Source organism: Mustela lutreola, chromosome 8, assembly GCF_030435805.1.
Source record: "Mustela lutreola isolate mMusLut2 chromosome 8, mMusLut2.pri, whole genome shotgun sequence".
NCBI lineage: Eukaryota > Metazoa > Chordata > Mammalia > Carnivora > Mustelidae > Mustela > Mustela lutreola.
Window position 1 is genome coordinate 21,995,675 of NC_081297.1, and position 24,187 is coordinate 22,019,861.

The window sequence follows — 24,187 nt, forward strand, 5'->3', positions numbered from 1 at the left end:
AAGTGAGAAAGAGTTCACGCAGAAGAAATGTTTCAACCATGAGTATTTCTTTTTTTTTTTTCTTTTAAAGATTTTATTTATTTATTTGACAGAGAGAGATCACAAGTAGGCAGAGAGGCCGGCAGAGAGAGAGAGAGAGGAGGAAGCAGGCTCCCTGCTGAGCAGAGAGCCCGATGCGGGACTCGATCCCAGGACCCTGAGATCATGACCTGAGCTGAAGGCAGCGGCTTAACCCACTGAGCCACCCAGGCGCCCCAACCATGGGTATTTCAACCACGAATGAAGGAGAAATGAAAACCTCATTTTTTAAGATTCTCAAGAAAAACTGAGAATTTAAATTCCAAGTTATATGCAAAAGTCTCCCCCTTCTAAAACTACTGCTTAGGATCTTGCTGATATTTGTATTATTCAGTGATATCATATTAATCCCTGGAAAAGCAAAATCATTTCTAATTTTTGCTTTCAGGAACCAAACAACTTAAAGAAATGTTGGTTATATTCCAGTGATTACTTTGTATATCTGAAAAACCAAGGTAAGCCTTTCCAGAGAAATACTCAACTAGCACATTTAGATTTTGGTTCTTTGTTATCTTGTTTTTAAAAAAAGGAGTAAGAACAGCAACAACAAAAAAGAAATCTAAGAGGCAATGGGGAAAGTAGATAATATAAGATAAATAGGAATACAGTAATTTTTGAATGATGGAATCAATAATAAGAGCAATCACAAACATTATTTAAAGCTTACTGCATACAAAGCACATTCATTTGTTCTAACCCTGTGAAGATGTGCTATTTTCATTCTCATGTTAAAGCAAAAGAAACAGAAGCTTCAGAGGTGAAGTAACTGGTTAAAGGTCATCTATCTCATAAACGAGATAGGTAACCAGAGCCATTAAGGATTAGGCTGCATTGCGCTGGTAGAATAAAATAAAAAGCTAACTGGCCTTTAGCAGATGCTACAGACCAGAGCTGTCTGGTAGAACAATATTCAGTGCAGCCCTAAATTAAGAAGGCTGAGGAGGTTGTAACTTCATAGAGACTACACCAGCTTTTACTATTGTATTATAAATCTTGCCCTTCACTGAATCTTCAAATAATGTCAGGAAATTGTTATTGATTTATATCATTGACTGATAAAGAATGAACACGGTATCCATCATTGTGGAAAATTTCACAAAAGAGTCTTTTCAAAATGAAGTCTAAAATATGATACAATTACGTATTAATAGGAAACCTGAAAAAAGTACATCAGCTGGAAATGAATGGACAGTATTCAGAAAAAGAACCACCTTTAGATAGTAAAACTAAGAACAGCAGTTAGAGGAAGAAGAAATTGAAAAGGAGTACCTGTCTTTAAAAACTCAACATATCCAATGAGCGAGCCAAGTTAAAACAGATTAAAAAGAACACTATTAACTACTTGACTTATATTCTTTCCATAAAAAAACATACAGGAAAGGGAGACACTATGGAAATGGTATTAATTTGCTGTTCTTATGGAATAAAGAGGAAGCCTTATCCTTTTCCACCAGGGAGGGAAAAAAGCCCTACCTACCTAAGGATGTTTATTTCCTAAGAAACTCAAAGCGATTTGGGAGGTCTACAAGAGACATCAAAAGGACGACACTGCATCAAGAGTTCATGGCTACAAGGGGACACAGAGGTCATATGGGCTGATGCCTTTCTCATTTCCAGTGTTTGGATTGAGAGAGGCTGTATATGTACGTTCAGAGTTCAGTCACTTTGAAGGACAGTCCACGGATGACTCAGGTAACTCTTAAAGGACTCAGTCTACTAAAGTGGCAAAGAAGCCCCTTCCCAAGAATGTAAACTTTAAATATCTGAATATTTTAAAAAGCTAAAGTGACTATTTATAGGTACAGTATCTGTTGGAATTGTGGCTAAAAGAATAAAGGAGAATTGCACCTAGCTAGAATTCTAGCTAGAATCCTCATGCAGAATTCCAGGTTTCCCAATAAGCATTTACAGAAATCAGGCTAAAGCCAACATAAGATCTGCAATTTTTTTTTCCCAGCAGAGGACAAGAAAAGGAATAGAAATGGGTGCAAAGAGAACAAAAGCTGTATCTTCATATGCAAACAGGTATCATGTTATAAGCAAGCAGAATGCTCACAGTTCATTCTGAGGTACAAATACAGGAGAGCTGCCTCTGTATTTTCTACTTGTTTGAAATATTTAATATATATGTAATAATAATGTAATAAAATCTACCATGTGTACATGTGACTGTGTGTATTTATGTAGCGTGTACGTGTGTGTGTACATAAATTCGGGACTGATTCACTCCAGAATGTGGACACGGGACCACATCCCTTCCCAAAGCCTCTGGGGCCAGCTGGGTTTTGAAATTTGACTAGTTCAGAGTTGAGAATGTCCATCTACCACTTAGCGTGTGTATTCCAGAAGCGGCACTCTCTAATCCAGCATCTCACGGAACGAGCGGCCTGAACACATCACACAGGTGCAGGGGAGGTTAAGTTTTGCCTCCAAATTGTTTTTCAAAAGCTTACCATTCTCCAAATTTTAACTTTCCAAATTGTTGGTTAGAGATTGTGGACCTACAATGGGCTTCTTGATGAAATCTGAGGAAATTCTTACTCTTTTCTACTTGCAGTTTCTAAAATATACTGAGGCAAGTAACGGAATTAAGGAGGACAGAGGCAGAGACTAAACGGTCCTCTGGGGCAAAAGAAGATCTAGCAAGAACCCGGAACCATTCACAAAAACATCACAAATCCACTGCTGCCCAATTACAAAATCCTATCAAACCACTAGTCACCCTACAAACCAGTTCATATGCCCCAGATAATAAAGATCAGGCTCACTTTTCACAGCAAAACAAAGCAAAACTCAAAACAGAACCCCGAGGAAGAAATGCTAAAGGGAAAAGAAAAGGGCTCCGTGCTCAATCCCTTCAGTAATGGTGATCGGTTAATGAGGGCCTGCAGGCCCAGGCAGGAACGGCATGTGTTTCAACCCAAAACGTTTCTTAAATAACTGGTTCTAACAGGAGACAATCTGGTTTAGTTTTGTTTTTCATTAAGACTCTTAGAGCAATTTTAGGTTCACTGCAAAACTGAGGAGAAGGTGTCGTTTTCTCCTGTACCTTCTGTCCCATCATATGCACAGCTTCCTCGTTATCAACATCTCCCAAGGTGCCTGGGTGGCTCCCTGGTTGAGCATCTGACTCTTGATTTCAGCTCAGGTCATGATCTCAGGGTCGTGAGATCGAGACCCGCATCAGGCTGTGCACTAGGCTTAAGCCTGCTCAGGATTCTCTCTACCTCTCCCTCCACCCCCCAGCCTCTGAGAAAAACAAAAAACAAACAAACAATCTCCCACCACAGTGGGACATGAGTTATAAATGATGAACCTCATAATCACCCAAAGTCCACTGTCTACATTATGGTCCCTTCTTGATGTTGAACATTCTGTGTACTTGGACCGACGTATAACATTTATCCATCATCATATTATCATACAGAGTATTTTTACTGCCTTAAAAATCCTCTCTGCTCTATCTGTTCATCCCTCCTGTTTCCCAGCACCCCCAGACTTGGCAACCACTGATCTTTTAATTGTCTTCCTAGTTTTGCCTTTTCTGGAATGCCATATAGGTGCACTGAGGGAGCAGTAGCCTTTTCAGGTTTGCTGCTCTCACTTAGTAATATGGACCTGAGGATCCCCCATGTCTTTTCATGACTTGATAGCTCATTTATTTTTAGCACGGAATGATATTCCATTTTCTGGAGGGAACACAGTGTATTTATCCATTCACCTACTGAAGAACATCTTGGAATGTTTCTAAGTTTGGGTAATTACAAGGAAATCATGAATGATTATTCACATGCAGGTTTTTTGTGTGGAGAAGGACATTCTGTTTAATTCCCAGTAATGGGAATTAACAATGGACTGAGAAAGAACTTCATGGTAAGTTTCATTCTAACTAAAAGCAAACCTAATGAAAATCACATCGTACAGAATATAAATAAATGAAACAAGAGAACAGACTGTTCTGACTGTTTTTGTCCTGTCACATGTAATGGAGATTGGCACTTATGTGATCCCATAACTGGCCTTTACTGCTGTCCTATTAAGAGTTACTAGATTCACAGTACTTTTGTCCATTAGATATGGGAACAGATTCATAAATGTGATCCTTGAAAATCAGGGAGTTTAAGAGACCTGAGTGACATAGCTTCTAATGACTGAGCCGAGAGTTCTGGTCAAGAGGAGACTCCTTTTCACAATAAAGAATACTAATATTTACTGAGTGTCTACTATTCCCAGATAATGTCCAATTGATAATCACAGCAATAATAAGAGTTAACTTTGTGTGTTCACTCTATGCCAGACTATCTTTACTTATGTGGTTTACATATATAAATTTTCCAACCTTCACAACAGTTCTAGAAAGAAAAGAATACTGACAAGAGTCCATATTTATTCTCTACTCCTCCTACTTCTAATGGGCAGGAACTTCCCCCTGTAGAAACACTGCTATAATTGACCTCACTCTCTCCCATAGACAGGAGGATATAACTGATTAGTGATGTTAGAAGAATAACTCCCACTCTTGGACACTTAAACTCTGACAACAGCTCTGGCTAATAGTCATAGGTTTCCCCCCAACATGTGAGTCCTGGATTTCTCTGGCACAGTTCACTGCTTTCTGGAAAAATCTCTGTATTCTGCATATGGATGCAGATTCTAAAAGCATCTGCTCTAAAATATTTTGTTGCTTGACTTCTATATTTATCTGAACTTGTTCAGAGATGAGGGCCAATGAGGAACATTACCATGAGGGCTCCTAACCCCCAACAATGACCCTCCCCTCCTATTTAACAGAAGAAGTAACAAGTGCATAGGGATTAAGCAACTTCCCCATGATGACACAACCTGGCTTGAACCCCAGACTCCAGAGCCCATGTTTATGGCCACCATTTTAGCTATACCTTTAATACTCAGACTCCCCTGAAGCATTGCTTTTAGTATCTCCGTGGTTTTCACAGATAGGGAAATGTGAAGCTCAAAAATATAATTTGGAGTCACTTAGTAACCCATGCGCTGAGCAGAGATCAAAACTCAGACCACCTAACTCCAAAGGCTGTGTTTTCTGCTATATTCTATCATCCAATCTAGTTTCTAAAATCTCTCTTTTCAGTTGTCATCCAGAGGAAGGCCATATCCAGGAGGATGAAAGTTTGGGCACCAATTTGATTATCTACAGTTGTCTCCTTTTATTATGAGCCAAGAAAATGACAGAAAAGATTGATACAAAATCTCGGTATTAATGGGCAGCAGAAAATAAGGCATCAGAATTAAAAGGCAAGCAGAGTGCAAGCCAGGTTTTTTCACCATCTTATATAATCTGCCATTCTCACTTAAAAAATAAACATTTTCTTATTAAATTACTTTTCTCTCTGCCATCCTATTCGATTGTTTTCTCTTCCTCCTATTCGATTCTTATCTCCAATTTTGCTAAGTGTCCACGCAATTCCTTCTATATAATTAAATTCAGAACTCTAAAATGAAAAATTATAATTTCTGAGCGCTCAGTGTAACATCTGTCCTCATCTCGGACTGTGAATGTGCTTGTTTTTTTCAATATCTGATCAATCTATGGGAAATATGTGCTATATATGTGTTACATTGTTCTCTAAGAAAAATAGTATTGAGTTAGCATCTTCTGTTGAGCTGTATTCATTTCTTATGTGCTTGCTTACCTGAAAAGGTAGAGTAGATTCTCCAGCCTTCACAAGGAGACTGATTTTTGCTTGTGTCCACTGAGATTTGGAGATTCCAATGAGATCACCTTGCTTTTGCAAATCCCCATCAAGGGATGTTCTTGTAAAAACCGAGAGATGTGAATGCTGGGACAAATGATACCAAAATCGCACCTGTTGGAAATGTTTTTGAATGACATGAATATTTCATTTGCCGGTCTCCAACAGCTTTTCTATCATTAAAAATACCACAAATCATTCTGCTGTTAAATATAATCTTGGGTGCCTGGGTGGCTCAGTTGGTTGAGTGACTGCCTTTGGCTCAGGTCAGGATCCTGGACTTCCAGGATCAATCCAGCATCGAGCTCCCAGCTCCTTGGGGAGTCTGCTTCTCCCTCTGACCTTTTCCCCTCTCATGCTCTCTTCTCACTCATTCTCTCTCAAATAAATCAATAAAATCTTTATATATATATATATATATATATATATATATATATCAAGTCTCCTTTCTTCCAAATATGCAAGCCAGAATATGCTAAGTATGTCTTTTGCCTGCCTTTGCATTCTCCCCTTAAAGAAAAGGCTCAAGGCGGCTCTACTGACTGGTATTTTTAACACATGCCATCAAGAGGTCTAAGAAATGGGATGTCAGCACTGAGGACACGTAACACGTATTTGTTCACACCATGGGTGGTACCAGTCTGCTTCCACATTAGTTTCTATGGTCTTTCCTTCTATGGAAGGGCCTTTCTCTCTTGCTTCTTATAAATCTGGGGAGTTACATATTCTTAGTGTACAAAAATTGGGTTTTACTTATATACTCTCTTTGATGTCTCAAACACCAAACCAAAAAATAATAATAATGATATTTTCCTGAAAAATTTTTTTCTCAGGTAAAAGAAAACTGTACTGAGTACTTTTCATTAATTCCCTCTCTTGGGAACACTATCAAAAAACTTGGGAACTCAAATAAAACTGTTGGTTCATAATTTAAGTAAGAAAACAACCTAGGGGGGGGTGTGATCATTTCACCTCTTAGTCATTATCAGGGATGACAATCTAAGTGTTTGAGCACTTAACTAAATGAGTTTAAAAAAAAAAAAAGTAAAGAATTATTTTAAGTGCTGACAGCAATAGCTAAAGCATGAAATTCAGGAGTCTCATTTATTGAAGCAATATTTACTGAGCATTTACTAAGTATCAGATACTGTGAGAGGCAGGGATTCATTCCCCCAATGGCTGGATGATTCACTCTATAAAATATGTCTACAAAATCACCTTAAAAACAAGTTCGGACACATAGCCTTCTCATGATGTCTTTGAAAAGTGCAGCATTAGGACTCTCTAAGAAAACACAATTCAGAGATGAGGCCTCTCAGAAGTAAAATCTTTTTCTTGGGATTCAAAGTGATTCCTTTTCACCTGAACTGTATTTTAGATTCTTGGGATTTTTCCTTCACTGCTAGTTTTGTTACATGGACAGATACTAGTGCATCTACAGTCTCCCCCATTTATTTTATGCTTGGTACCAATTTTGGTGGAAATTCAAGTCAAAAAAACTTTTTTTTTTCTTTTAAATAACTGCACAGCATTGGAAACAGTCAACAAAACAAAGAGGCAATCCACGGAATGGGAGAAGACATTTGCGAATGACACTACAGACAAAGGGCTAATATCCAAGATCTATAAAGAACTTCACAAACTCAATACCCAGAAAACAGATAATCATGTCAAAAAATGGACAGATGACATGTAAAGACACTTCTCCAATGAAGACATACAAATGGCTAGCAGACACATAAAAAAATGTTCATCATCATTAGCCATCAGGGAGATTCAAGTCAAAACCACATTGAGATACCATCTCACACCAGTTAGAATGGCAAAGATTAACAAGGCAGGAAACAGCAAATGTTGGGACAGGATGCGGAGAAAAGGGAACCCTCTTACATTTTGGTAAGAATATAAGTTGGTGCAACCACTTTGGAAAACAGTATGGAGGTTCCTCAAAAAATTAAAAATAGAGCTACCCTATGACCCAGCAACTGCACTGGTATTTACCCCAATGACACAGATGTAGTGAAAAGACAGGCCATATGTACCTCAAAGTTCATAGTAGCAATGTTCAAAAGAGCCAAACTGTGGAAAGAGTCGAGATGCCCTTCAGCAGATGAACAGATAAAGAAAATATGGTCCATATATACAATGGAATATTACTCAGTCATCAGAAAGGACCAATACCCAACTTTTGCATCAACATAGATGGGACTGGAGGAGATTATGCTGAGTGAAATAAGTCACGCAGAGAAAGTCAATTATCATATGGTTTCACTTATTTGTGGAGCATAAGGAATAAAAAGGAAGACATTAGGAGAAGGAAAGGAAAAGTGATTTGGGGGAAATCGGAGGGGGAGACGAACCATGAGAGACTGTGGACTCTGAGAAACAAACTGAGGGTGAGCCTTGTGGTGGGTATTAAGGAGGGGAGGTATTGCATGGAGCACTGGGTATTGTACATAAACAATGACTCTTGAAACACCGCATCAAAAACTAAGGACATATTTTATGGTGACTAATGTTGACACAATCAATCAATCAATGACACAATTAATTAATAGATTTGAGAGAGAGTGTGAGCAGGATGTGGGGCAGAGAGAAAGATAAAGGATCTCAAGTAAACTCCCCACTGAGCATGGAGCCCAACAAAGGGCTTGATTTCATGACCCTGAGATGATGACCTGAGCCAGAATCAAACTGGCTGAGTCACCCAAGCACCCATGAAGTCAAATAATTTTTAAATGCACTTTTAAAACGTTGTCTAGCTTAAAAGAGCAAACATCCTCTGTTCCAATGTGGCACACGTTCTTTTAGTCTATCTATTTAACTGACACCACTTCATCAAGAAAATTCTGTCCACTTCATTTTAGACTTTACTAACACACTCCCCTAAACTCTGATAGGCAAGACAGGTAACTGAGGAATGAAAAGTCTAATGGAAGTGTCTGATTAGATCCTATGGGAAGGGATTATTTAGGTTCCTCAACCAGAATTAAATGTTAGATCCCTGCTAGAGTTTCAGCACGTTCCAAGCTTGTAAATATGCAAACCAGAGCTTTAACCTTAGTAGTACAAGAGATACACAAGCCCCATCAGACTATCAAGCTGTCAAACTGTCATTCAGTACATCACCAGTGTTAATGTATTTTAATAGCGTATTAAGAGTAAATACCAATGGGATCCATATTAAATAGGCTCAGAGCTTAAGATTTATATTTAATTTACCGCGTTAGCAGAGTTGGCATCGTAGACCATTAAGAACTCTTCAGCTTAGCTGTTTTCAAATTTAATATTGGTAAGGGTGAACTCACTGAACAAAGTCACTAACACAGCTGTGGCTTCACAGAGACTCTTGTCAAGCGTGCAACCTCTGCAGCTCTCGATCTGCCGCACGCCAGAGAACGTGAAGCCAGGAACCCAAGCGCACGAGGTGTGTCATGAATTCCTCACAGAGTCTATTAAAGCAGTTTGTTTAATAGGTTTTCAGTTAATAGGTGTTTTTTAAAAAAGAAGGGAGCGATCAACAGGACTATTAGCATCAGCACTGATAGTGAACACCTGTAAACTTTCCCAGAGAGCATGAAGGAAGCTGCTCCGTGTCAGAAAAGGTACAAAGTATTAGGTGTCTTTAGGGATGCCAGAGTTTTGGGGGGGAGAATGAAATGAAAAGGGAACAATTAACTATAATATGTATAGTGGCAAAGGTGTAAGAATCATGTGGCTATTTATATGTAAATTAATTAAAATGAAACCAAATGAAAAATCCAGTTCCTCAGTTATACTCATTACACATTACGTGCTCAAAAGCTATATGCAGTTAGTGGCTACCATATTGGACACAGCAGAGAAAAACTTCCATTACCGCAGAAAATTCTATTACACAGAACTATAAAACAGGTATGTTAACACTACACCAACCATTTAAATTGTATTTACCACTTACCAGTCAAAAGGAAATTATTTTTGTGATTCATGCCCGATTCATTAAAAACTAGCCAGATCAATGTTAATATTAAAGGCTTGGTGTTATTTCTTTTGGTTTTTCACTAAGACATGTTTTATACAGACAATGAATTATTGTATCAAAACAATGTTGTGTGGTTAAAAAAGCTTCCCACAAAGCAGTTACTTTAATTGCAAATTGGAGAGAAAAAGAAAATGAAGCTTAGACTATTCTATGAGTTTAAACTGTATTTTCGACTTCATTATTTTTATTATTTTTTTTAAACACCCAGTCAGGGCTCCTGGATAGCTCAGTCAGTTAAGCATCTGCTTTCAGCTCAGGTCATGATCCCAGGGTCCTGGGATCAAGCCCTGCATCAGGCTCCTTGCTCAGAGGGGAATCTGCTTCTACATCTCCTTCTCCCTCTCTCTCTCTGTGCTCTCCTCTAAATAAAATCTTTAAAAATAAAAAATAAAATACCCAATAATTCATTTTTATTACAGAAGGAAAGGACAGCTTTTCAGGTGGTATACTAATAGTTCTGATTATAGGTGAATAATCTGGAAAGTGTGATGGCCCTGGTCACACCATTTGCCCTTCTGTTCCTACATCACCCCATGAAGTAGCACAGAGGAGTGAGAGCCCAGGTCTACAAAGGAGTAATTGGGCTCTCTGATACTTAACTCTGTGAATGACCTTCCAGGGCATTATTTACAAGTTGAAAATAATTTCTTCCTATTTCTGTTTCATTCGATGTTGGTCTGTGTCCAGCTGCAACTCTAACTCTTCAAAGGTTCTGTATCTTTCCTCAACTTTCCTACAGTTCTTTTTCCAACTGCTCCCCTATCTCTTGGCCAGATCTTCAAGCTCTTTCTCAGCTGTATTACAAATGCTCAGCTACTTTTGCTTTTTCTGCCTCACAAAGGACCCTGTCTAGTATGTGCAACACCTGTTTTATCTTCAAGACATAGAAAAAAAATAGTTAAAAAAAAAAAGAGAGAGAAAAGATGATATATATGTAGCTCCTCAAAATTCAGCTGGGACTAAGTCCATGTTGAGTGGGGATCATTCATCACACACACCCTCCACATTACCATAGTGATTTCTCTAATCCTAGTCATAATTACGTGTTTGCCTGTCTATTCTTCATCTGAATAAGCTTAATTAGAAGTTTCAAATCTTCAGTAAAATATGTTATTTCCATTTAAATGATTAGCCTCCATGTGTTTTGCTCAAGCACAGGTGGAGAGGGTACCGGCTCAGCCTTTCCCCCATACACTGTCACTTCCTCTAGAATCCATGTCCTACTTTAACGTCTACACTTGGATTGAACAAAACAATCAGGGGACAAAGTGTGACTGCACCATTGCAAGTCCCACTCCATCATTTTTTTGTTGTTGTTTCTTTCTTTTTTTTTTTTTTTTTTACTGAATTTCTCATTGACATGAGTTCACTTGGGGAACGTTATAAGACATGGCCTTTCCACTTCCTCATACATGGGGGCTTAAGTGGGTACGAGAAGAATAAATGAAAGAAGATGGGATTGGGAGGGAGACAAACCATAAGCGACTCTTAATCTCACAAAACAAACTGAGGGTTGCTGGGGGGAGGGGATTTGGGAGAAGGGGGTGGTATTATGGACATTGGGGAGGGTATGTGTTTTGGTGAGTGCTGTGAAGTGTGTAAACCTGGTGAATCACAGACCTGTACCCCTGGGGATAAAAATATATGTTTATAAATTCACAGTTTATCACAGAATAAACAGTACTTGTGCAACTGAGAAAAAAAAAAAAAAAAAGACATGGCCTTTCAAAATTTGTTGAGAATTGTTGTAAGTGGATTATTATTGTTATCCTGTACCCACTCTCTCAGAGCACTTTAACACTGAATTGCCGTCAGAATCCCTAAAATCGACATTTCATTAGGACAAACATACTTCGGTTGTCTCTGTTGTATTCTCAGAATTGCGGGCTGTGATCCACACAGAGCAGGTAAGCAGTATGTGTGTGCCGAGTCAGAGCAAGAATGTTTACATTGTTATCACTGTATGCACTCAGGAAAGAATTCTCACAAGAACTATTTTTGCTTTGTTTTCTTATTTTTACTGCCTTAGATCTAAACCAAATGATGATTCATCCATCTCTACTGGTTGCTGGAAAACTTAGTTCAAATGTGTAGCCTGGCTCTAATAAGCTTCATTTGTGGAACCAACCCATCTCTTACTTCATCTATTTTTTCCCTGATAAACTCATTCACTTTTTAAAAAATTTTATGATATTTTTAAAATTAAAGATTATTAAAACAAGTGCAAAGCAAGTGGGGGAAGTGTTTTTAAAGTAGACAAGTATGCAAACTAGCTTCGAAAACAGGAGCTTTGTAATATCAATCATCCTGTCTTTAATTAATCGTGAAGCCCCAAAAGTAATTTTTTTAAAGATTTTATTTATTTATTTGACAGAGAGATCACAAACAGGCAGAGAGGCAGGCAGAGAGAGGGGAAAGTGGGCCCCTGGCTGAGCAGAGAGCCCAAAGTGGGGCTCGATCCCAGGACCCTGGGATCATGACCTGAGCTGAAGGCAGAGGCTTTAACCCACTGAGCCACCCAGGTGCCACCCCCAAAAGTAATTTTATATAGTAACTCAAATAGGAGAACTCAGAAAGTATTAATACCTACCATAAATCTCCTTCATATTTGATATTTCCTAGTTAATTCAAAACAGTAACAGCATTTCAACACCAATAAGAAATAGTAGCTTCTGGCCTCCATGTGTTCTGTTTGTCCTATCTCCTGGCTATTCCATGGGAAAACGCCAAGTTTCCAACAGTGACTGAAGGGACTTTTGAAGTCTTTAAATTAGAGTCCACTTCTTGAGCAAGGAGTGGATGTAGGAAAGTTTGCACGTGTTGAAGCCATGTGCTGGTTATACATAAGACACAAGATAATTCATGCAAAATGACTCTACTAGCCTGTTGTTAGAAGAGGAGACTCAAAAGAAAGCTTCCCGGTTTTAAAGTCCTTTCAAAAAAAGGGTTCTGAAATGCATTAGCTTCGTATGATTATGTAGGGAAAAAATGTAATTTCATAAAATGAAGACTTTAATCATATCAAAGCACACAGCTTCGGTATGTCCCTGCCTAACTTCACCATTTTATAATGTCTAACATCTGCTATTCCACGAATATAAGTATTATCAATATGTTCCAACTAGGAAGATTGGCTGGACTGCTGATAATTCAAGAAGAATTTGGTTTGTTTATTCCATAACTTTTATGAAAGAAAGTATCACACAGTACCACAGACTTGTAAAAAAGTAATACTATATTCTTAGAATACCCCTTTGGGAAAGACATTAAGCTATGTGTATCTCCGACTACAGACAACCTTCTCTAATTGTCTAGTTCCACTTCCTAGACCAAAAGTATTATAAAGTAACGCAAATATCCATCCTTCTAACTCAAAAGTACTAACATTCAAGCAGATACAGATAAAGGCAGGGAAAAAAAAAACAAACCTCTTCTAGCAGTCTGGAATGGCTCCCTGAAACACTCTTACTTTTCTAAAAAGCAAGACAAACCACAAACTCAGCATTCGAGGCCTTGGGAGATTGAGTACTGGTTCTGAGAAATAAATCAGCAAGTGTCCAAACTGTCCATGGCTTTCACTGAGGCCCCACAAGCGCTAAACTCCTAAGCGACAACAGAGAAAAATGCTTCCAAGTGGAAACAACCATCTGTTGAAACATAATCCCAATGATCACAGATTAATGGCTACCAGCACACATCAATGGAAAATGTGGATAATCTTTCAAAAGAAAAAATGTATATGATTTCCTCCCTGAATCTCGGGAATTTCAATAAGCTCTTAATGTTTGCTTTCAGACTTCCACAGAACAAGTAGAATTAAGACATTTTATTGTTTAGCATCCAATGCCTTATGTATATAACAACGGTGATCCCAGCCCTTTGGTGTAGGACCTTGAATTAAGGCTAAGTAAGCTTGTAAAGTACTTTTACAGAGCGAGTCAATGCCTCAGGAGTTCTCAAAAAAAAAAAAAAAAAAAAAAAAAATCTGTATCTATCACACAGAGAAACAAAGCGAAGGTAGAATGCCTGTGGGCGAAGTGGAGTCCAGGCAGTTATTTTACATGTAATCCCCACAGAGAAATAACAAGGGAAAAAAACGAGAGAGAGGACAATCCATTAAGAGATCTGAGCACTCCCATTCAGATTTATATCAAGTTGAACACATAATTAGATTTATTCCTCTGAACAATATGTAATTTGTCAGCAGGAATGCCAGAATAAACTCCTGTACCGCCACATTTACAGGAGACGAATTGGTGTGCAGCGGTATCGATCTGCGCGGTCTTCTGATAACTACAAAAATTAAACTGCAATCCTGAGGGCCTGGAGGCTTGCTGGAATGCTCCAAAGGACAGAAAACAAAGCAAGCTGAACAGAAACGTCGAAGTGTAGGTGTTAGTTCTACAGAAAATAAAGGAATTCTGTTTAGTGAACACCTACTATGTGCCAGATACTTTGTCAGATAATCCTCACAGCCAGGTGAAAAAAGGTACTCTAATATTACACTGCCAGTGTGGACACGGAGTCTCGAAGAGAGTACAGAGTCTGTGGCAGAACGGAGATCAGAACCAGGTCTGTCAGACTCCGAAGTCCTTCTCTGCCTTCTTCTCTCTCACGCTGGTGAAACGGACTGAGCACGTGTCGCCTGCTCTGTGTTTACTTGGCATACAAAGACTAACTGAAGACATAAAATTTCAGAAAATGTCATTATTTTTTCTGCACACAGTTCTTTCTCTTTATTTGTCCTTTCATCTTCCCTTCAGCAAGCACTTGCTTGGCTTGTTTTATTTTACTCAATTAACACTGTTGGCCAAAACAATCAGCAGCTTTGGCAACATGTACCCACAGCTTTGGATTACTGGAAGGACTATTTGGAAAGAATACAAAATGAAAGAAATATTCTTTAATAGGCCCCACAAAAGAACCATTTAAGTCATAGACTGCAAATGGTCTTTTGGAAGGACATGACATTTCGTGCTGATAGTCTGTATAAATCTCTCAGTTCATCATGAAAATGGCAGTAAAACAAAGCAGTCATTTACTGGCCCAAGTAATAGTTTACAACAGTTTACAAACACAGAATGGCTGATGGAAGTTCCAGTAACTGGTTACCTGACATGGGGTAGAGGCAGTGAGGGCTTTTGTAAGAACAGGACTTCCAAGCTTGGCCACTCTTGGAGATTGATGGGATCGGAAATAAATGAATGAGCCTATGAAATAAATAAATAAATAAATAAATAAATAAATTTGTAAAAGTCACATGGATACAAATTCTGTTATACATTTAGCAGTCCTTTACTCTAACATCTTATCCTTACAGACAATCAACTGTCAATCACAACAAGAAAATTACATGTTTTACTTATTTACCATTTAGTTCTGTAAATGACCAAGCTTTTTCATATGGATAACATGAAGTAAGATAAAATCCAATTGATAAAAACAAGCTCTTGATCTAAATCCCCTAAACGAATAGGTTTATTGTCTTAACTTGGGTCATAATTAGAATCTATAATCAAATTAAACGAAGCTTCTAAGCTTACAATTAGATAGTCAACACGCCCTTACGAAATTCTCACAAGAGCATTATTTTTAAGTTTCTTCACAAAGGACTGAAAGATGCGAGCCTGTGGAATGAGCTGGGTTTCTCCTGGGGCTTACATGTTTGACATTGTTGTCTGTGCTAGTGGGGATGAAAGCTTAATTAAAGATCTAATCTGAGCGTTAACAAAATAACTGCTTTTAGATTTTAACTCCGTGGATGCGCTCATGGCAAACATACAGGGGGATAACATCTTTTAGCAGCTCAAAAGATCACACATTCTGAACTGCTGTCAGGGGTGGCTTCCTCAAATACTGAAAATTCACAAGGAAGGCTATGCAGGACAATGTCAAGGTCTGATCCTGCCCTTTGATAATCACGAAGAGATGGGCAACTGGGAAAGCAGACAATTTTGACTGAAAAATACCATTTTCAGAAGGTGATTTTCCTAGATACTGGTTAATGCTAACTACATGGAAAGGATTTCAGAATTAAACTGTATTATTTTATAGCTACGGCCACGTGTTTAACCGAATAACCAAGGTTGCAAATCAGCAGTATCATCTCTGAATGAGAAAAACAGAACCAGTTTATACAGACTTTTTTTTTTTCTTTTTTAAATATGGGGCTTGAACTCATAACCCTGAGACCAAGAGTCACATGCTCTATGGACTGGAGGCAGCCAAGCTCCTCTATACGGGCTTTAACATCCCAAAACCAACAGGGAAGAATAAAAGCTATTATTCCCTAACTTCAAACCAAGAGTGATAGAAACTATATAAGCTCATTAAATTCTGTTTCACCTATAAAAGAATAGCATAGGAAGAGAGGATTTTGAAAAAATTGTTTCAGCTTAAAAATTCTTAGGTTCAACTAACATTCAATTGAATACTTTTAAAAGACTAATCAAAATTCTACAAATTAACAAATATTCAAGGATCCTAGTGCCCTGGTCATTTAAAAACAATGTATACAATTTCAAACAAGCAGTCAATAAAGGAGGGGACATATAAACTAAAACTCCAAATTCTAAAAGCAGTAAAGGCTTGAATAAATTGGGTATACCACAAAATGACTACAAAAGTGATTTTAAAAAAATCTACTGGACATATATGGCAAAACAGTTGAGTTTTATTTAATTTTTAAGGAATACTTCTAACATTATTCAAGAGATCTTGAGTCTTAAAGAATATGAAGAACTCCTTGACTCAGATATATCTCCCTGCCAGATATCTCTAACTTATAAGTTACGGAAATAAGAAAATAAAAAATAAACTGCAATGTCACTCATGATCATAGATAAAAAATTCTAATTAAAAAGTTATCAATTATATGGGGCGCCTGGGTGGCTCAGTGGGTTAAAGCCTCTGCCTTCGGCTCCGGTCATGATCCCAGGGTCCTGGGATCAAGCCCCACATTGAGCTCTCTGCTCAGCAGGGAGCCTGCTTCCTCCTCTCTCTGTCTGCCTCTCTGCCTACTTGTAATCTCTGTCAAATAAAATAAATAAAATCTTAGAAAAAAAAATTATCAATTATATTTGAAATCCTTATCAAAAAAATTGTATGTCCTGACCAAACTGAGCTTTCCATGAATGGAAGCTGAGTTTAATTTAGCTGCTCTATCAACACAGTCATTCAGATCAACAAATTAAAGTCAGACTCGGATCAACAAGTATTGAGAAGACTGTGGAAAAAAACAGCCATTGCCAATTAAAAAAACTTAAGAAAATATTAAAAGTAAATAATTAAATGCAGACCAATAATCAACCCCAAAACAAATACCCTAAATGGCAAACAACAAAGCTACTTTAATTAAAATGAGAAACTAGAGATTTCTATCACTATTAATCACAGATAATATTAATTACCTTAGACTAACATTATCTTATAAGCCTAGGGAATGGGAGTCAAGAAAATAATATACTTAGCAAATATAATAGAAAATAGAAATACAGTTCTCATGTTTTGCCAATAATATTACCATAAAAGTAGAAGCTCCCAAGGCTTCTATTGTTAAATAACGATAAGTATTAATAAGAAATCTGATAAGGTAAACGGAAACAAAGAAATGTGATTAAGTTATTTTTTTAACTTTAGCAATAAGACCCTAGATACAGAAATGATTAGAGATATCCTCTTCACTATTACGTTAATACAAAATATGTAGGCGTAAAATAGAGATAACATGTTTTTAGATGAAAAGATATTGTAAAAATATTACTTTAGTGAAAATTTATTTGAAAGCTAAATAAAATCCTAAGAGCACTTTAATAGTTAGAAAAATAAATAATAAAAAAATAACACAGACTTAATATTTATAAGTGCGGGGTAAAGAGAATCTGAACTCTGAGCCTAGACCCAAAGTCCTCTAGAAAAATGTCTCTGGATTTACCTTCTTATAAGTTTGCTGTGCAGAATGTACTTAGTTAAGAGAACTATGGAATTATAATATATCAAGGAGATGGTTCCTGGTAAGCTGAGTTGTTCATATTGCAAAACTCCACAAACCCTAGAGGGGCTAACACAGTATCAGAATTTATGACTAACACAGTATAAGAATTAAAGAAAGAGGGGGTCGGCTTCCATGTATTAAACCATCCATCATTTATGAAGCATGCACCTGCTTTTAATGCAATGGTCTAGAAGGGACTCCTTACATGATGTGAAAACACTAGAGATCAGACTTTATAATGAATACAAATAATCATAAGCCAGTATCATACAGAATAAAAATACCATAAGTATCATAAAACAATTATCATATAGAATAAAAAATCATGTATACAATGACCAAAACCAACCAAATGAGATCTGGCTCATGAATGCGAAGGTGGTTTAATATTTGAAAAATCCCCCTTATGAACAAGCAAAAAATGTGATGATATGATTATCATGATACTAAAAGAATCTGACAGATTTTAACAGAGACTCGTATACATACACACACAAAGAAAACATTATGAATAGAAGGGAACATCTTTACCTAATAAAGTAAACAATCTTTCAGCAAATATAGCACTTAAGGTTGAATTATTGACAATTTTCTTCTGAAATTAGAACAAGAGAAGTATAGCAGCTATCACCAGCTATAGTCAACATTTTTCCAAAGTTACTAGCCAGTGTAATGAAACAAAGAAAACAAAAGGCTTAAGATTTAGAAATAAGGAAATAAAATTGTCATTATTGAAGAGAAAATAATTGGGAACCTAGAAAATTGTGTGTGTGTGTGTGTGTGTGTACTTGCTATAATAAATAAAATCAGCAAGGTCACTGGATACAAAGTCAATATTTAAAAATATAATTGCATTTCTACATACCAGCAAAACACAAAAGTATTTAAAATATAACTTAAAATAGCAGCAAACATATAAAAACCTAAATAATTTGCAAAATATTTTTAAATCTATATACTAAAAGCTTCAGAATATTATTTAGAGACCTTAAAGATGATTTAAGTAAGCTGAGAAATTAGAAACATTTGAAAAGATAATTTTTAAATAAAGTACAAATAAAGGCTATAAGTAAGCAATCATTTTATACCCACAGATTAGAAGAATTTAAGAGAATAATGCCTTTGCTGACAAATGGGGGTGAAAAAGCACTCTTATTTTCCTAATGGAATTTAAAGTATTAAGATTTTGGAGGAACGTACATCTTTCTGTAAAAATATAGTTGTCTCATTCATAGTTATGTATTGCGTAGAACTGAAAGCATCCTATATATAAAAAATGTGTCAAAGAATGGATTTTGCAGCATTGTCATGATATTGCCATGATATTTTGGCATATCCGGATGAAAGAAATGAAGCAAACTAATAAAAATTAGGCTTCTTCTACTTTTTGGCAAGGTTGTGATCAGGGACAAGATTTAGTCTTCCTGAACTAGCAAACACACACACACACACACACACACACACTATGCATTAGACAGTGGCTTATGTAGGACAATGAGAATATAAGATCATTGGATAATGACCTCTAAGAGAGGGAAAACAAATGCATGAAGGCATACAACTTCCCCAGTTTATTGCCTACAGTTACTAGCTGCCACATAAGAAGGCGGTGGTCTCTTCAAACTGAAAAGATAGAGATGCTCCTTGGGGCTCCTCGAGTTCAGAAGGCAGCATTCCCAGAGGACAGCGCTGCAAAGGCAGAGTTGCAGAGATCTGCAGAGTCTTCTCCTCCCACAAACCTCTACCCGAGTACCGACCAGTGCATGGACCTGAGGAAACGCTCTGAGGCTGGACCCTAACCTTCTGAAAGGGACCACTTCCTGATCAGAGGTCCCAGAGGGCAGAAATAGTAGGCTCTTGCACTCATCACCAGAATGAAAAAATTAGTTATACAGAGGGACTGTGCGGAGTATGCAAGTCAAATGAAAACGTGCGTCCAAACAAAAACCCGTATGCTAATTTTACAGAATATCTGTAATCACCAACATTTAGAAAGAGCCCAAATACCCTTCAACTGATCAGAGATCACAAACTATGCTTTATCCATGCAATGGAATACTACTCAGCAGTTAAAAAAAAAATAGGAACTACCACTGCAATCAACAACGTGCTGAGTCTCAGATCCATTCAGCTAACTGAAAGAGGACAGACTCCAAAAGCTACATACTGTAGGATCCTATTTATAGGACATTGTGGAAAAGGCAAAACTATAGGGACAGAAATCAGATCAGTGGATACTGGTAGCTGGAAATGAGATGGGTACTGACTACAAAGTGGTATAGAATCAAGGGGAGAATGGAACTCTTATATCCTGAGTTTTCTGATGGTTACAGAATTATATATGTTTGTTCAAACTAGTGAACTGTACACCAAAAAGGTTGAATTTTATTGCATTTAAATTATACTTTAACAGATGGGCAGCCCCCTCGGAAACCTGGCTGGGTTTCTGATACCGGAGGCAGACAGCACCATTGTTCCTGTAATGCCCCTCCCATAATAAACCCTTGCGAGTGGCCATACTGCTAATCAATATGTATGTTTGCCCATTTTTGTATATATATACATGTGTGCCCATACACATGTATGTGTGTGTATATGTATGTATGAATATATATTTAACAGAAAAAATAAAATTCAAAATGACTATAATTGATGACTTGGAGGAATTGCCATGAGCTATCTTTAGTAAAGTAAGTAAGATACAGTAGTTACAATAGGATCTCATTTTTTGGTAAAATAAATCATCATCAGAATACTTAAAATTATCAATGTATACATATCCATTACGTACACATATGTGTACAGGAGCATAAATAAGAATGAATAAACATGAGTTGTCTGTTTAGAGGTTTCATAAGGTAACAACTAGGAACTGGAAAATAAAAACCAAGCAAAGAAGGGAGGCAGGAAAATCAAGGTTTTACTGCAAAAAGAAAAGCTACATAATGTCGAGCCATTCATCATTTATGTAAAATTACATATGGGAATGTGCATATATGAGGAAAAATACTGGAAATTAAATAGTTTTCTAAAGCACTGTAATCCACAAACACAAAGGTCTAAGAACATAACAGGCTGTAGGTAAGCGTACGGTCTTCGATGTGGGAGCCGGGAAGCTGAGCCTGCTGCCTTCTCCCAGAAACTTCCGCTTCACTTCTCCTAGGGCTTCCTGGTACAATTTTTCCTCCTCCTCATTTGCGATGTAAGACCACTAGTGATCATCTTAAAGTCACAATGACAATCACAAGTAAAGGACAGACTTAATGGCAGAGGGACTCCTTAATGTGCCCTTTCCAGAGAGAATTGCTGCAATTTCTTTGCTGCTCTCACTTTCAATTATAACAGCTGCCTCCAGTTCTATCAGTGTATTGTTATCTGTGAGCATTGTTTAGATCACAGAAAAAGAAAAAAGGGTCCTTCAATATTTAACAAAAGAGAACTTTTAGCATCTCTTTTTGGCATAAATCATAATTCAGTGGTAATTACACGATATCTGAAGATTACTAATAAATGTTTTCTTATTATCACAGCCCTGGTGGTATTCCTAGTTTTCTTACTAGAACAAACAGACAATAGACAGTCACATTTAATGGGCTTTTACCACATTAAAAGCCTTAGCAGGTATTACTTCATTTAATCCTCATAATAATTTTACATGAAAGATATTTTTATTTTACCTATTTTCTAGCTGAAAAAAAAATGGGGCACAAAGGCATTTAATGAATTTGTGCAGTGTCAACAACATCCTGACTTACCCCTGGGCAAACAGGGATCTCTGCCACCCTGCTCTCCAAGAGGTCACCCAAGGCCACCCTATGCACCATGTGAGCAGCTTATGAGTAGAAAAGTAGAAAAGCACCATTTCGTACATGGCAAAGCTCCACGCCTCCCGAAACAGCAAGCCCATCTCCCCCAGAGACCCAGGCACAGAGCCAGACTGAACACACTGACAGGTGAGCCCCAATAAAATGGCCAGAGGCCTCAGTGTGTCTCACCCTTCCCAGATAGCTCTTAAAGCATCCTAACTACAGCCCCCAGCCAGGCCAAGTTCCAGCCTCTGAACCACCACGGAGCTTCCTTTAAAGGGTAATCAACAGGCCATTCAGTGTTACAGAAAAGTGTTGCATCTCAGCCTTTTAGAATAAAACTAATGGGTCACGTGCTTTCACAGACAGAATGGTTACCATGAGCCTCCAGAAAGATTTCAAATTCCAAGCACTCCGTAATCCCCCTCTTTTCTTGGCTGCTTCATCTTCTCTATACTCTGCCCAGACATACCCATCACTCAGCCGGAACCACCTACATCTCTCCCATCCTCTTCCAGAATATTCCGTCAGTTAGAACACCTCCCTCAACACCTCTCCTTACTTCAGCCTTTCTGGCAACTCTCCCTTCAGTGCTCAGTTCTGGAGTCACCTCCTCCAGGAAGGCCTCTTGATTCCACTGAGTCACCCTCCATCTCATATAAAACATTTATTATATCTGAGTGCAAATCCTCACCTATTGGCTTCAGTCACTGGATTTCAGACCACCCCAGAGGCAGGGAGCATGGCTTCCACCTGTGTACCCCAGGTGTAGTACAGGATATGGATTCAGTCAACGGTTTTAGAGCAGAAAAAGAAACATTATATGAGCTTAAAGAAAGTGGGCTATTAACTTAGAGCTCCCATCATTAGTCCTGTTTCAAACTTTAATCCTCCAGAATTTGAAAGAAAGGTTCACTGCCATGAAAAGAAAAAGTAAGACCTTACTCCACTGCCAAATAAGCTGGGTTTATAGTTTTAGACCACAGATGGATGGCTAGAGTTCTCCCTCCCAACCCCTAACATCCCCCACCAACTCCAGTTTCCAGTGGCTATAATTTAAAACATGGTCAACACTGTTAGCTCTGGCATACCTCTTCGGAAATCTAAAGGAGAAATAAATAATGTCCAAGGGGGTTATAGGAGCTTAAAGAGGATCGACAGTGCAGTTGTGTTTTTATAAAGTTAATATGATATTCATGTACCTAGGCAATGTCGTGGATACCAACAAGGGAAAGTAGAACAAAACGCTTCTGTTTTCCTTGGAGATTCACAAACCCAGATGGAAATGCTATGTGTCATTTGACTGTTGTATTTTAAGAGTACATGGAGAAATTGTAACGTAGGTTAAAAATACATGAGAAAGAAGATTGTTACAAAGAAGATTTAAGAGTGATTAAACTGCATTCAAACATTTGTCAATTTATTTTATAGATAGCACTAAACCTCTGTTCTCTTTTCCAGAAAGATTAAAGTTTTTTTTTTTCTGTTTTGCAAAAATTGGATTGCTCTAAAAAGAAAGCAAGCCTATTGTACATGAGTTCTGGCAACTAAAGAAAATTATCAGAAGACTTCCCCTCTCACCATGCTTTCAGCCCAACCTTGTAAAAAATGAGACCTCAAAAATGTTGGTTATGAAAACAGTATTATTTTCAGAAACCCAACTCAAATTATGATGTTGATCAGGAGAGTTTCAAGCGAGACAAACCAGAGCTCCATGTTTGTAGCCTATAGCTAGAAATGAAAACACAAAGGTTCATCATTCTGCAACATGACAGACAGGCAACCAATATTTTTTTAAAAGGAAAATATCCTACCATGACTTGTGTTTGCTGTATGATCATCACCAGGAAGGTGGCTCTCTCCACTGGCCAATCCTTTCATGATTTCCCATTGCGAATCTTCTGTGAGAAATGGCTCCCAACCGCAGAAACCAGATTCAAAGTCACACGTGAGGGGATGTGCTGTTCCACACGGAAGACAGGTGAGGAGAAATTAAGCAAGAAATTTAATTCCTGAAACACTGACTTCACATTAGCAAATCAACGTTGGAGGGCAGAGCAATCATCCCACTCTGTAATAAATGTCTTCTGATTCCCAAAATGGTTTTACTTTTTCCAGCCGCAAAGTTTTTCGTGTGTTGTGTGAGGAACCATCCTTCTATATTCTTCTAACTGCAAGTATGGGATGCTTCATCCTGGCTGGCCATCTCTGCTGTACTTAGCCTTCCCCATTGAAACTAGAGCTCTTCAAGGGACTAACCGATGCACTGGCCAAGACCAACAGGATTCACCTGCTGAGTTCATAGTTTTAAAAAGATCCATTTGAAAGAGGGGAATTGATTCTGGACACCTGAAGAGTTTGAGGTTGGCCCCTTAGTATTCATTCTGATATGCTATTTTAACAGTTTCTCAAAAATAAGTAAATAAATAAATAAAACGACTAGCCACTTTGGAAATGCAGGTAAATTAGAACATTTTGAACTTTGCTTTTGTTTCCCTCTTAAAGCACAACTAAGAATTTGGAAAATACTTAAGTGTCTAAATTGATCACAAACCAT

The 24,187-nt window shown here is 37.7% G+C and overlaps 1 protein-coding gene across 3 annotated transcripts in view; it reads right to left on the minus strand.

The window, feature by feature from the left end:
- Window positions 1–24,187, minus strand: part of MALRD1 (MAM and LDL receptor class A domain containing 1) — an 808,982-nt gene that overhangs the window by 690,165 nt on the left and 94,630 nt on the right. For all 3 annotated transcript variants that reach the window (XM_059183995.1, XM_059183996.1, XM_059183994.1), the window contains exons 11-13: window positions 23,445–23,591; window positions 14,944–15,041; window positions 5,748–5,921 (exon numbers count right to left, since the gene is read on the minus strand). In XM_059183995.1, the coding sequence (XP_059039978.1) occupies window positions 5,748–5,921; window positions 14,944–15,041; window positions 23,445–23,591 (419 nt within the window). The remainder of the gene's footprint in view (window positions 1–5,747; window positions 5,922–14,943; window positions 15,042–23,444; window positions 23,592–24,187) is intronic.